Below are 14,467 nucleotides of genomic sequence, written 5' to 3' on the forward strand. Positions count from 1 at the left end.
TTTCCACAACACTAGCAGGCAGCTCACTCTGTCTCTTCTGTGCCTAGGCTAATTATTTGCTGCAGTTTATCCTCCGATCACCAGAGTAACTTAACAACACCAAAAATAACATTTCAATGTCATCCAACTCCGGTGTAGGCCTATCTTAGAAGTAAGCTGTATTAGACTAGCAGCCTTCTGTGTTACAGTTCAGACTTAGTGAGAAGTGTGTATTTGTGTTAGGCTGTGTGTGTCTGTGTTAGGCTATTTGTGATGTGGTGTATGCGTTGGTGGGGCTGTGTGTGTTTGTGAGGCTGCTGTGTGTGTGTTGGTGTGGGGTGCTGTGTATGTTGGTGGGGGTGCTCTGTGTGATTGTGTTGGTGGGGGTGCTGTGTGTGATTGTGTTGGTGGGGGTGCTGTGTGTGTTGGTGGGGGTGCTCTGTGTGATTGTGTTGGTGGGGGGTGCTGTGTGTGATTGTGTTGGTGGGGGTGCTGTGTATGTTGGTGGAGGTGCTTTGTGTGAGTATGTATGTTGGTGGGGGTGCTGTGTGTGAGTGTGTGTGTTGGTAGGGGGTGCTGTGTATGTTGGTGGGGGTGCTGTGTCTGATTGTTTTGGTGGGGTTGCTTTGTGTTGTGTGTGGATTAAGTAATACATTTGCATAAAGTATACAAAAGTTGTATTCTAATTTCATGAACTGTTACAAACTCTGCTTTGCATAAAGCATGATTTGTTAATAATATGACCCCCCTTCCTTAAATGATTGTGCTTAAATTACTGTAATTATGTATGACTAATTTGCATAATATATCATTTTTTATTTCAGCATTTGACATTTTTATTAAAATCATTCTTTCTGTTGGCACTGTGGGTCTATTTTTTATTCATGGACGTACTTTGGAACAGATTTCCTGAAGGAAACTCATTTTTAGCTGTATTCCTGGTGATGGGGGGGGGGAGGTAAAACAAAAGACTCCTTTTGTACATGTCTGATATAAATCTTTGACCTGTTTTGATCTGATCACACTGTGATGTTTATCTTAAATTGAATATTTGACAAATATTTATCTAAATAAATAAAAATGTTATGTCAAATTGATCAGTTAGTTGTTGGTCTGATTTGGAATAGATTGTATAGGATTTGTTAGCAGTAGTGTATCAAATCTATTCCATTCTCATTAGTAACAGTGCTACAGGCTCCGTTATAGCACCTCCATCAGGTCAGAATGAGTCATTAGTAGTAAATAGGTTAGGAGCATGTCCATCAGGGGATCCATTGGTGTCAATTTACCTTGTTAAAAAACACGCACACACACATCTTTCTCTGTTATACACACACACATGTATTTTCTGAAAAAGCATGGTTAACATAACTAAATATAATCATGTTTATAAGCTGTGGTTGTGAAAGTCACCTCTTCCACATATAGTACTGTAATGGAATTTTAAAGTTTGTGCTTTTCTTATAACTCATTTCTGTGTTCTATTCATGTGCTGTTCTATAAACCAATTTCTGTGTTCATGCAAGTGGCTAACTGTGCAAATCCTCACTATCACTAGCTACAATTTGGCAGTACGCCCAGACCTTGTTTTGAGAGAGAACAAAAGATATGTCCGTTTCAAGGTCTCAGCTTAGGGAAAAGAAGCCCCGTGAGGTATTGGTCTGTCACATGTTAAGAACCAGTATTGGTCTGTCACATGAATGAAACAAAATGATAATGATTAATGAATTATGCTAACTCATGCAAATATAACTTGTCTGTGTATAGCCATATATATGACAACTGCTGGGACTGCCCAGGCAGAGCTCCTGATTGACATGTGTACTATGGTGCATTGAGTTGGTTGGAACCTCTCCAGCACGCTGACAATAAACAATGATTCATTTAAGATTGACTTCGAGTGTCCCTGTGTAAGAATTTCCACAACAGTATATTTACTGCAAAGTGGTAGGCCACACAAAATGTCAGCACAAGAACGGTTAGTCGGGAGCTTCATGAAATGGGTTTCCACAGCCGAGCAGCCGCGCACAAGCCTAAGGTCACCATGCGTAATGCCAAGAGTTGGCTAGAGTGGTGTAAAGCTTCCCCTCCCCTTCCAACAGGCAATCTGTTTGTTTACGTCTCCATGACTGCGTTTACACAGACAGCCCAATTCTGATATTTTGCCCAATTATTGGCATAAGATTTGATCTGATCGGTCAAAAGACCAATTAGTGGCAAACGATCAGAATTGGGCTGCTCATCATGAGGTTATAGATGGCTCTGATGAGGATAACAGCCTCCTGGTTACCGTTGCCAAAAAAAAAAACACATTTAGAATCAAGGCAGATAAAATAGCAATACTGGGCTAGGTGCTAAATACATTTTATATTGGGACTAGCACTATAAAAAATACATTCTGTAGAAGTGGGTTTTAAGGCCCGTTTTAAAAGTTCAGAGTGAGCTCTCAGATGGTCAGGGAGAGCATTCAATAGGTGATTGGCAAGGAGCACAAGGCTCGGTCCTCCATATTCAGAAGGCTTATTTTGGGGTCTTGAAGCAGTAAAGAGTGGCTTGAGCAGAGAGTGCTAGGTTGCTTGCTGATTGAGATGAGGTCGCTGATGTAGGTGGCGCTAAATCCATTCAAGGCTTTAAATACAAGCAGGAGGATTTTGTAGCCGATCTTGTAGCCAGTGGAGTTGGGCCAGGATTGGGGTGATGTGGTCTGACTTCTTGGTCCTGGCCAGGAACCTGGCAGCACTGTTCTGGATAAGTTGGAGCCTATATAGTGATGTGGCTGGGAGGCCATCAAACAGTGCATTGCCATAGTCGATCTGAGAGAAGATGAAGGCATGGATGAGTTACGAAATTGTGTAGAAATGATAATAGACCTACATTCATGCAGTTTCTTGACTGTGTCCAGCGTGCTAATAATCACCTAAATGAAAGCTAGACAGTCAGGGAGCACTGACATTTAAACATTTTTGCACATTTTGACAGCGAGGAAATATATTTTAAAAATCTGTGCAGCCCACCTGACCTCGCTGAAGACTGAATGCGGCCCCCGGGGCAAAATTAATTTGACTACCCTGATCTAAGAGGTCAGCTAAGAGACAGCTGTAGGCTGTCTGATGTTTTCCAATCTGAAAAAGTGGTTTCCACTTGAAAATAAATAATTGGCCAATCACTGACCCCTTTTAACTGTCAGAGTATCAGGATAATGTGATGAGGATTTCTCAGATAAACAAACAAGTAGAGTCAAGGTAGATGTAATCAGGGTGGATGTAGAGCCAAGTGTCGTTTCAGCGTGTTGTCCCTGTTATTCACGGATGTTTCTGGTGTACCATGTAGCCAAGTGTCGTTTCAGCGTGTTGTCCCTGTTATTCACGGATGTTTCTGGTGTACCGTGTAGCCAAGTGTCGTTTCAGCGTGTTGTCCCTGTTATTCACGGATGTTTCTGGTGTACCGTGTAGCCAAGTGCTTGACTCAGGATTTCATGGATGTGTTCCTTTTTGTTTTTCCTCGGTTCAATCCAAAGCCTGGAAGATCTGTATTGTAACGTGGTTGAAATGTAAAAGTCATTTCAGATTAAACCAACATGCAGCCTTTCATGTGATTGCAGTCTACGCGAACGTAGAAGCAATTGACTTTAAATGTCAATCACGCTATAGCGCACATTGAATCTAGCCCATAGTGAGGGTTATTAGATTGACGTAGCTTCTTTATCACATCACATGACTGTAGGTCATTAATACCCTGTCTCTTGCATGTCTCTCTTTTTTTACCCCATTCCCACACTTTCTCTTTCTTGTCTATTATTTCAATTTTCTCCATCACCTTACACACCCCATCCTCTCAATTCTCTGTACCGCTTCCCTCGGAACCCTTTTTCGCTTTCTTTCTCCCCCCTTTTCTCCACCCCCACCCTCTCTCACCCTCCTCACTCCCACCCCTTCCCAAATCTCTCTCTTCCTCTCCTCCCCCTTCTCTCCCTCCCTCCCTCCCTTGCTCTCTTCCTCCCTCCCCTTGTCCCCCTTTCTCTGTTGTAGCTGGGTTTCAGCGCCACCTGCTGGATCTTCTAATGCGGTTCCACTACACCCTGAGGAACCAACAGCGGCAGGAGTGTTCTCATGTTCCTCCTCTCCAGGAAACATTAGGCCACACACACACTCATTACTATGCTCTGACTTTGCTTCGTTCTTCCTGCTTTCAATATATTTAAGTACATCCAAACTAGTGAAGAAAGACAGTGAAATTAGTTTAAATTGTAAAGGACTTTCTGAGACAGTAGTAGTTTGCTCCCTAAATGCTTATGTGGTTGAAAATGCTGTGTCCTGATTGGCAGATTGTCTGGGTGTGATCTGTCACAATGTGATTGATTGACTGCAGGAGAAGCTGGCTATCGTGCTGAAGGTCCACATCTACTCTAAGAGGCCCACGCCTGAGAAACAGTGAGTCTTATTTGAAATATTGGATTTCTTTGAGACTTGAGACAGAGCCATGTGTCGTAAAGTATTCTGTTGGATAACGCACCTACCCACTGGGCACACACTAGTTGAATCAACGTTTTTTCCACTTAATTTCAATCAAATGATTTTGAACCAACATGGTATAGGCATTGAATTGACGTCTGTGACCAGTGGGTAGTGATGCTATGTCTTCATAGTGACCTCCTGTCCCCCTAGCCTGCTGTACCCTAACATTTGGTGTGTCTGACGGATATGAGGACTGTGAATGAGGAGTATACCAAACAGGTCCTGCAGATTCTGGACATCCAGCCAGACAACTCATTTGACCCAATCATCCTGCAGGTGGTCAGCAAGGACCCCTGAGTCAGCCGCACACAGACAGGCATCAGCAGGGATGCCTAAATCACTTTGACAGCTAGCTAAATGCTCTATCCTCAGACTGATATAGGATGGATGCCCAAATAAATGTAACAGGGAACAACAGAGACATCTAACCAAGGATCCAAAGATCTGTAAAACTGCCTATGTGGCAAGAATTAAGCTTTTATTTAATTCAAATATATGACTGTTTGTGAAAAAAAGAGAAAAAAAAAAAAAAGAGCTATGCGTTTCATATTCATTGTGTGCACGCTTTTATGTTTTTTCAATTTTTATACTAGCCATAATTCAATTACTGGTATGCATTTTGCCAATTCAAAACAATTGTCAAAGACTCGTTGTTGTTTTTAAAGCACTAATCCAAAATCCTTTTATACAGGAATGCACAAAGGACATTGTTCAGTACATGATGTGTATTCAAAGGGATTTATCTGTGCCCTGTTCCTACAGAATTTAAGGAGTGATTTTGTTTACTGTGTGAAAAACACTAATTGGCTGCTGTAATCTCGTTCCTTAAATCTGGTCAAGTGCCTCCAGAAAGATGAGATCCGCGATAGGCGAAACATCGCCACTGGCCACCCCAGTGGCACTAGTGTTTTTGCTTTGAAGAAATGAGCATCCAGCATCATAGTAAAAAATATATATTACATGGAAAAAACATTGTTGTTTGAAGTAACGTATTTGTTGTTGTAATATTGCGAAATGGACGTGGCAGTTTCACCACTATGGATTCCAGCGTTAAATGTGAGATAAAATCATCAGTCTAGTCCAGGGGTAGGCAACGCTGGTCCCGGAGTGCTGCATACACTTCATGTTTTTCATTTAACCAACGTGGAAGACCAGGTGTGTTGAATTTAGTCAATCATTGAACTGATCAATTAGCTCAGTTGGTCTGGTGTGGTACGTAGACAAAGTCCTGCAGTACCTGCGGCATCCCAGGAACAGGGTTGTCTACCCCTGATCTATTCCATATCAATTGACCCTCATTGCAGAACTGTGTGTGTGAAAATAACAATTAGAATCAAAGTGTGATAGAAAATCTTATGTGATGAAGAATGTTACAAATGTAGGTACATGTATTCTGTGAAGGTTGGGTTGTGTTTTCTTGACAAGAACAGTACAGGTACATGTATTCTGTGAAGGTTGGGTTGTGTTTTCTTGACAAGAACAGTACATGGACATGTGTTTGGCTTTGTGAGTGTTGGGTCAACGTTGTTTTCTGTCATAAATGTTTATCTTTCTGTGTGGTGTAACACTAGCAGACACAGGGCTGCAGTCACACTAATGGCCAGCACTTGCCAACTTGGACCTCTGCCTTGTGACCAGCACTGCCTACCAATAACCTCTGGTCTACAGTTCCTCAGGCTGTCCTTCTATTCGGGTATAGTAACACAGATTTTACTCTGTCTGAAATGTACTGATTGTGACAATTTTTCAATGAAAGTCATCCGTTAGTAGATGATGGACAACCCAGATGAGTATCTGTCAAAAAACACACAAGATGTCTGGAAAACAGTTGAGACGAGTAGAACTTTTGACCGACAAAAATGCATTTGCGTTTGAATGTCTGTGTGGCCTTAGCCTTACGCTCTTTTGTTGGAAAGCTGTTATATGTAAATCAAATGTGACCAAAAATGAATTTTATATTTAAATTGTCATATCAACCTGAAATGCTCTATTGTATCTAACCCTCAAATAAAGAGCAAGTTTGACTATCTCAGAGGTGTAGAATGTGTGGCTGGATCAAGTGGATGGGAAGTCATGTACTGGGCTGTTGGTCATTATAGCCTGCTGTTCTACTGAACATACTTGTTTCTATACCAGACATCACAACAGGGCATTGCCACTGGATCAAACACACACACAGTGAGAGAACAAACGGACAGAGGCAAAGACTAGTTCATTTCCAGGCTATCCTACTCTTTATTTAATGCAAATGACAGTACCAGGGAACTATTCCTCAGGGCACGCAAGGGAAAGTATTTACAGGGGTGAACATTTAGCATACCTTCACAGAATAAAAACAAACATTTCAAAATGAAATAAAAATGTCAGTCACAGAGGCATTCAAGTAGTACTAGTAGTATTGTTATACAGGGCTTTTCTTTTATTTTTTCTTTAAATCCAGATAGCATATTCTTCTGCCACGAGAGTGTGTGCGAAGCCATAGTCTGTATATTTTATAGTCCACTATCCTTGTTCTTTTTTTGGTAACTGTTTGAAAATGTTTTGGTGTGATTTGACATGGTTCACTCTGGTTGAACTGGAGTTGGGGGAGTGGTCACAGACCTGGTGATGGGATAGATAGCAACGCGTCAATGAAAGCAAATATTACAGCAAGCGGGACGGGTGTGAGGCATGACAAACCCCTTGGGTGATACTGAATATCTCTCAGACGGAGGGAGGGAGGGAGGTAAGGAAAAGAGAATGTACTGCATTTCCTCTGAGAATGGCTTGTCACAAAATCAATATCATCAATTGGCTTAATGGCTTTGATACCAGAAGCAACATTTTGACTGAATACATACTGTACTCTAATGTATATGACACTGTTGACCTAAAAAGGCAATCCTCATACCCATACTTAAACCCTGGATACAGTGTGTGTGAGTGTGTGTAAAATATTTGTGCATCCTAGTGAAATCATAAAAAAACATTGAACTCAAGCAAACTGCTTCAAATCAGGTCAATAATCTCGAACAATATATGTATGTTTTTACAGATTTGTCATAACCTTAACATAGGGAAAACAGAGGATGAATAAGACATGTTGACACCAAGGAGAATGTGTACATACAGAGAAAGAGAAAATGCTAAAGTTGATCTAACATTGGTACAACGCTAGACTGAAACTGAGCTCAGAGGGGGGCAGCAAGTCATTAAACGGCACCTAAGAGGGATGCAAGGTCATGTTGTGGAAGGGGGTAGGAGGTGAGGGGGCAAGGAGAAGGTGTATGAAAGCAAAGGCACTCCAAACTATAGATACACTATACATGACTAGTTATTGTTACAATAATACACTTGTTATCTACTGTACTGTACAGGTAAAGGTTGAACTATACGGCTAGATATAGCATCATTATCATCTACAATCTCCAACATATTGACCTGATTTTTTCTTATTTTCATTTCTTTTCTCCCCCATATCTTTGTTTTTGCTCATAAACAGTACATGGGTCTGCATATATACACATACCACGATCACAACATAAAATACAACATACATAAGTCAGGATTTGGTGAGGAGCATATGAACTGTACATATACACATTGTGTAGTTGTGTTGTCATATTGAACCTGTGTGAATATGTCTGGGTAAGTAAGACGCTCGACTCAGAGCCTGTACCAGTGAGGTGGTTGTGTGGTCCAGGTGGAGAGATGCAGAGAAAGAGATGAACGCTAGACTAACGTTAAATTAACGTTGGACCAACAGATTAATATTAGACAAACACTGAGTCAGTGGTCACAATAAGAGAGAGCCAGGAGTGACAGAGGCCTAGATAAGAACACTTCTCGAAATCTAGCCAGAAACCATGTCTGAAATTCCAAATCAAGTGCCTTGAGGGTAGACGCTAGCTGTTGATTTGGAGTTTGGCACATGAGTTGAAGGAAAAGTATACATGACTTTAAAATGTCTTCATGTAAAGACAGAGCAGGTGTGGGGGAGGCATCCCCTAGAAACTGACAGCACTACTACACAGTGACATGATCATTGGAGAGAGAAAGTTAAGGAATAGAACAACACGTAGTCCGGTCTACAGCCTTAACATACCAATGATGACACACAGGGAAATAGTAAAGGGACTGCTGAAAAAAATAGTATTTTTCCAGCAATAGAGATCCCACCACCTTGCCTCTTCATGTCTATAGGCAGCAGCAAATATTGCCCCTGCTCTGTGAGCCAACAACTTACCGTTATGGATTCTGAGCCATTGAAGTTTCATATATCTATATATATATTTGTACATAATGCAACATAATATATAAACTGTGTGTATATATATATATAACACAAGCACACAGAACCAGACATGTCACACATATCAATCTAAATGATCCCACCCAACCCGAGCCCAGAGAACAGAAAACAACAATAAAAACATAATAGAACTGTTCGTTAACCGTTTCAAAATAACCCAGAGCAAACCTCTGACATCTGTGTCCACATATATCAGGACCTTCATGCATGGGGTGTGTTTGTAAGAATGTTAAGTGTGTGTGTCTTATGCCTAATTAGCAGAAGTATGGATGTCAATGCAGCGGTAAAAGGTGAAAGGTCACTCTAGGCACTCCTAACCTTACTCAGGCCATGCACTACAGGAGGAGGAGCCAGGGTAGACATCCCAAGCAGGGGGTCAGAGGTAAGTGATGAGAACATGAAGGGGTGGGTTATGGAGAGGGCATGAGGAAGGGACTGATCCCTCGTGTGAATGTGCGTGTGTGTGTGTGTGTGTGTGTGGGTTGGGCTTCATTGTGGACAGGGAAGAGGAGGGTGTGGGGTCAGCTAACTACTTTGATACGTAGGATTGTCCTCTTGGAAACATTAGCAGGCTAGTATTGTGTATATAGGGTACGTTTATATATGAATACTCTTATATTTCATCAGCCTCCCCTGTCCCCCACCACTCCTTCCTTCTAACAGACAATAAAGATGTCCACAGTGGAGTAGGTTGCAGAAATCAAACACCTAGATGGGTGACTTGGAGTTGTTGTTGTAGTTGTCATCTGCTTTAAACCCTGCCATGTCATCATCCCTCCACTGGCATCACCCCTGGCTGGGGCGGGGGGTTCAGGAGGTGGAGGCGGAGGCCGAGGCAGTAATGGTGTTAGGGCTGCGATCTGTGCTGTTACCATCTAGGGATGAGGACAGGAGAGACAAAGATTGTTCACTAATTTACACATCCATTCATATGTTTATCAATGATAAAACAGGTGTTTTAATAAGAAATGTTCCTGAGAGATAAAAAATAAAGGGAAGATGGAGAGGGATGGAGGAATGAAGAAGTGTGGGTCTGACCTGTGGTGGCGTTGGCGTTGGCGTTGGATGGGGTGGAGGCGGCGGCCTGAGTGCGGGCGTGGGCGGGGATTAGGATGTTGGCCAGCGAGGGATTACTGGACAGCTCTGTAAGAGAGACAGGATACACCAGATCACAGCAGATTACACCCACCACAGGTTAATACATCAAAACACACCTCAAGCACAGGTGACACACACAGATGACAGCAGGTAGCATTAGTACAGAGACCTCATCATTATACATAAAGGAGAAGTAAGTGTCTTTCAGTCAACTCAAACACTAAAACAAGTCTCTCTGTACCAATGAAACTGGGAGGAAAGAAAGGTAAAAAACAGAGAGTGCAGTACCATGCGTGGTGAAGTTGAAGAGGGAGGGTTTTTCTCGCCCGTTGGGCAGCTTGACGTTGGGGTCCCTCAGCTCGTCGAAGAAGGAGTGTGCACACGCCTCCAGGGGGGTGAAGCGCGAGGTGGGCGTGTACTCCAGCAGCCGAGAACACAGGGCGATGGCCTCCGGTGGGGTACGGGGCCGGAACACCTAGCAACCAATCACACGCAAGGACAAGAGTCAAGGAGCCTATCACAAAGACAAGACTGGAATCAGTTAACCACTCAATTGAAAGATAGTATCATGCACACAAAGATGTATGTTGTCATGATAGCAGATGTGAGAGAGGTGTAAATTGATTATGGATTTCAGTTTTCAATTTATCCGTTTCTGCTTATTGATATGAAATGGAGAATGTCATTATTACTTCCTATCTTACAGATATTATCTTAACTGACTGAGGTCATCACAAAGGTGAGGGTGGTATACATAAATATAGTATAAACTTAACTATTGGGGTTAGTACGCTTGGATAAATTATATTGAAATAGTTTGTCCGTAAATTGTCCTTTATATTTTTCCAGTTCAAGTGTAAAGGGCCCAGCCCTACAGCGGCAGGGTAGGAGACTAGATCAGCACAGAGACAGCTTCTACCCCCAAGCCATAAGACTCCTGAACGTCTAATCAACAGGCTACCCAGACTAATTCCGTTGCCCCTCTCTTCTACGCTGCTGCTACTCTCTGTTAGTATCTATGCATAGTCACTGCCTACATGTACATATTACCTCAATTACCTCGACATCAGTGCCCCCCGCACATTGACTCTGTACCCCATGTATATAGCCCCGCTACTGTTATTTTACTGCTGCTCTTAAATTATTTGTTATTTTTATCTCTGACTTTTTTGGGGGTATTTTCTTAAAACTGCATTGTTGGTTAAGGGCTTGTAAGTAAGCATTTCACTGTAAGGTCTACACCTGTTGTATTCGGCACATTTGACTAATACAATTTGATTTGAGACTGGGTGGCTAGGGGGCTGCAGTACTACAGAACAACCACAAGATGGAGTTTGGAACGCCACCATGAGGACCTGCTCTACAACACTGCCTGCTTATTGGCTAAGGGGTTATCCAATGCTGGAGCAGTGGGCAGGGCTGGGCCCTGTTCAAATACTGTACAATGTCCTCTTTCCTAACTCCCTTCGTTGAATTTATCACTGACCTGACCAGGGCCCGTTTTCCCAATAGTGATGGAACTTAGGCTCACAAGTGTTTTAACCATGCATCTTTCCTACAACAGATGAAGATGGAACATGCGTTTCCCAAAACACCACGCATAGAGAACGATCGCTAAGTACGTTGTTGGAGCATGTGTCGATACTGTAGGATCGAAAGAAATGGAGCGCTGCGCTCGGATCAGTTTTTACATTTAAATCATTTAAATTTAAATATTTCACAATACTGACGACAAATCAGCTCATAGAGAGATATTAAAACCTACGGCTGCAAATCGAAGACAGCTTTTTCTAATGCTTACCCAATAAAAATGCACCAAATCGGCACATCATTGCACACCTTAGGCTACACATCATGAAATATATTAAGATAAATTACAGACAGTAACCTACAAATAGCAATGAATTGAGCATGAAATGTACATTATTTCAATATGATTGAAATAGGCCTATAGCCTACTGTTTATATTTGAATGCAGTCATTCATTTGAAGCATCTTTTATTACGTTGCTTGTTTGTATCAATTGCAAAGACATTGGTAACTTTGTATTCATAATCAACTTTGTTCTGCAGTTATCGGTGGCCACAGAGAAACGATAAACCATGTGATTCTATGTTTAGCAGAGATCTTCTGTGTGCAAAGTGATGCGGGAGGGCAAAAAGCATTTTCAAGTGCAATGTTAATAACAGTGGTTTTGGTAAACAGCTCTGAGATTTAAAGATGCTCCTACGAAGGTTCTAACAATGAACTTAGCCTTAAGATGCTTTTGGGAAACCGGGCCCCGATGACTTCTTCATGTGCCCTTGCTGATTAGAAAGAACCTGATGGTTGTAAGCAATTAGGTAGAAACCCCAGCTAGCCTACTGGATAGATGGAGTTGTTACCAAATTGCTTACACCTATCCAATCCTTACAGATCTAGGTGGGGCCCATCATGAAGTTCCTAGGTGAATTGATTTTCATAATTGGAGGATACAGATTTAATGGGATGGCAGAGATGAATGCCCTGGCAGGCTGAGGAGGCGAGCACAGAGAAATGATGCTAGGGGAGGGGGTGGATTGTAGAGTAGTAAAATAGTTCCTGTACCTGTTGACTCACCTTAGTCCATGCGTGTGCCTTAATCTGGGGGAATTTGAACTCAGTGTAGTTGGGGTTCATCTCTCGGATCTGCTCCCGTGTCGGGGTCCCCAGAACCTACAGCACAGAGACAGCAGAGGAGAAGAGGGTGAGGCGGAGACAGGGGGAGGAAGAGACAAGGGAGGGAGAGAAGATGACAGAGCGTGAGCCATGTAGAGAGGGTCAATTGCGAACAACAGGGAGAGAGCGAGAGCAAGAGAGAGAACTTTCATTCGATGAAAGAGAGAGAATTTGGTGGCAAACACCAGAACTGACAGGCAGGTTTCAGTACCTTGATGATCTCCACCAGCTGATCCACTCCACTGTCGCCAGGGAAGATTGGTTGCCCTAGCAACAGCTCTGCTAGCACACAACCAGCTGACCACACATCTGTAGAGGGGGCGGAGCATAAACAGGAAGATGTTGTGATTTGCATACTTGCTCAAGAGGTGTAATTATATTAATTTAAATGGGGGTTTAGCAGTTAGCCTACCTATGCTAGAGGTGTAATTATATTAATTTAAATGGGGGTTTAGCAGTTAGCCTACCTATGCTAGAGGTGTAATTATATTAATTTAAATGGGGGTTTAATTTAAATGTAATTATATTAATTTAAATGGGGGTTTAGCAGTTAGCCTACCTATGCTAGAGGTGTAATTATATTAATTTAAATGGGGGGTTTTATGCTAGAGGTGTAATTATATTAATTTAAATGGGGGTTTAGCAGTTAGCCTACCTATGCTAGAGGTGTAATTATATTAATTTAAATGGGGTTTAGCAGTTAGCCTACCTATGCTAGAGGTGTAATTATATTAATTTAAATGGGGGTTTAGCAGTTAGCCTACCTATGCTAGAGGTGTAATTATATTAATTTAAATGGGGGTTTAGCAGTTAGCCTACCTATGCTAGAGGTGTAATTATATTAATTTAAATGGGGGTTTAGCAGTTAGCCTACCTATGCTAGAGGTGTAATTATATTAATTTAAATGGGGGTTTAGCAGTTAGCCTACCTATGCTAGAGGTGTAGTCGGTGGCACCAAAGATGAGCTCGGGGGCTCTGTAGTAACGAGAGCAGATGTAGGACACGTTGGGCTCTCCGCGTACCAGCTGCTTAGCGCTGGAGACACAACATCAGCACAACATACTGTCAGTCACACACTCTTCATCATCATACTCATCAATATCATCACCATGTTATGACCATCACTGTCATAATCATCATCATCAAAGCCAATCAAAGCTAATAATAACGGCAGATTCTTTCACATAGTTTAAACTGACCTGCCGAAGTCACAGAGTTTGAGCACGGCCGTCTCGGGGTCCAGCAGCAGGTTCTGGGGTTTGATGTCCCGATGGCAGATCCCAAACGAGTGGATGTAGGCCAGACTCCTGAACAACTGGTACATATATAACTACAACACACACACACACACACAAACAGGAGAACATGCACACATTAGAAATGGAGAGCAGAGGACAAGGACACATTTGATGGAAACAGTGTGCACTCGCGCACACACACACACACACACACACACACACACACACACACACACACACAGGTACCTTGACATAGACCATGGGCAGGGTCTGTTTGGCTCGGCTGTAGTGTCTGGCCACTCTGTAGACCGTCTCAGGAACATAGTCCAGTACCAGGTTCAGATACACCTCATCCTTCTGTAACACAGAAACAGAGAGGGGGGTTAGGCAACACACATGCACAATGTAACTATTGTTTGACTATCAGTGACTCTCTCTCGCGTTCACTGCTGCAGACAGTGATGTAATTTCCTGCCGAGGACACCAGGGGGATGGGCGCTGCACCCCACCCCTATAGCAAGCCTACCACTCAATCCCTCTTCCTCTGATCTGATTGGTGGAGGTCAACAGTCTGCCGTGAGGTCACATGCCAGCCGTTCCTCATCCCATACTGCCCCTGAAGGTGACCAAAGGAGAGAGCGAAGCGGCA

At 42.6% G+C, this 14,467-nt stretch overlaps 1 protein-coding gene and 2 long non-coding RNA genes across 6 annotated transcripts in view; 1 reads left to right on the forward strand and 2 right to left on the reverse strand.

The window, feature by feature from the left end:
- Positions 1-1,296: 1,296 nt before the first annotated feature.
- LOC121840953 lies at positions 1,297-3,856 on the reverse strand. The gene is made up of 2 exons (XR_006080010.1): positions 2,994-3,856; positions 1,297-2,792 (listed from the first exon to the last, which is right to left on the reverse strand). It is a non-coding gene; the product is annotated as an uncharacterized LOC121840953 (long non-coding RNA).
- Positions 3,857-3,977: 121 nt separating this feature from the next.
- Positions 3,978-6,522, forward strand: LOC112224933. Its single transcript, XR_002949509.2, has 2 exons — positions 3,978-4,409; positions 4,644-6,522. It is a non-coding gene; the product is annotated as an uncharacterized LOC112224933 (long non-coding RNA).
- A 182-nt stretch (positions 6,523-6,704) lies between these two features.
- Positions 6,705-14,467, reverse strand: part of LOC112225427 (glycogen synthase kinase-3 beta) — a 41,616-nt gene continuing 33,853 nt past the window's right edge. For 2 of the 4 annotated variants that reach the window (XM_024389391.2, XM_024389392.2), the window contains exons 4-11: positions 14,065-14,175; positions 13,780-13,910; positions 13,509-13,615; positions 12,791-12,888; positions 12,469-12,576; positions 10,171-10,357; positions 9,823-9,927; positions 6,705-9,659 (exon numbers count right to left, since the gene is read on the reverse strand). In XM_024389391.2, coding sequence (XP_024245159.1) covers positions 9,595-9,659; positions 9,823-9,927; positions 10,171-10,357; positions 12,469-12,576; positions 12,791-12,888; positions 13,509-13,615; positions 13,780-13,910; positions 14,065-14,175 — 912 coding nt within the window. In that variant the 3' untranslated portion in view covers positions 6,705-9,594. The remainder of the gene's footprint in view (positions 9,660-9,822; positions 9,928-10,170; positions 10,358-12,468; positions 12,577-12,790; positions 12,889-13,508; positions 13,616-13,779; positions 13,911-14,064; positions 14,176-14,467) is intronic. The other 2 variants (XM_024389394.2, XM_024389395.2) reach the window with 1 other exon arrangement.

The sequence above is a fragment of the Oncorhynchus tshawytscha genome, linkage group LG26 (assembly GCF_018296145.1).
Source record: "Oncorhynchus tshawytscha isolate Ot180627B linkage group LG26, Otsh_v2.0, whole genome shotgun sequence".
NCBI lineage: Eukaryota > Metazoa > Chordata > Actinopteri > Salmoniformes > Salmonidae > Oncorhynchus > Oncorhynchus tshawytscha.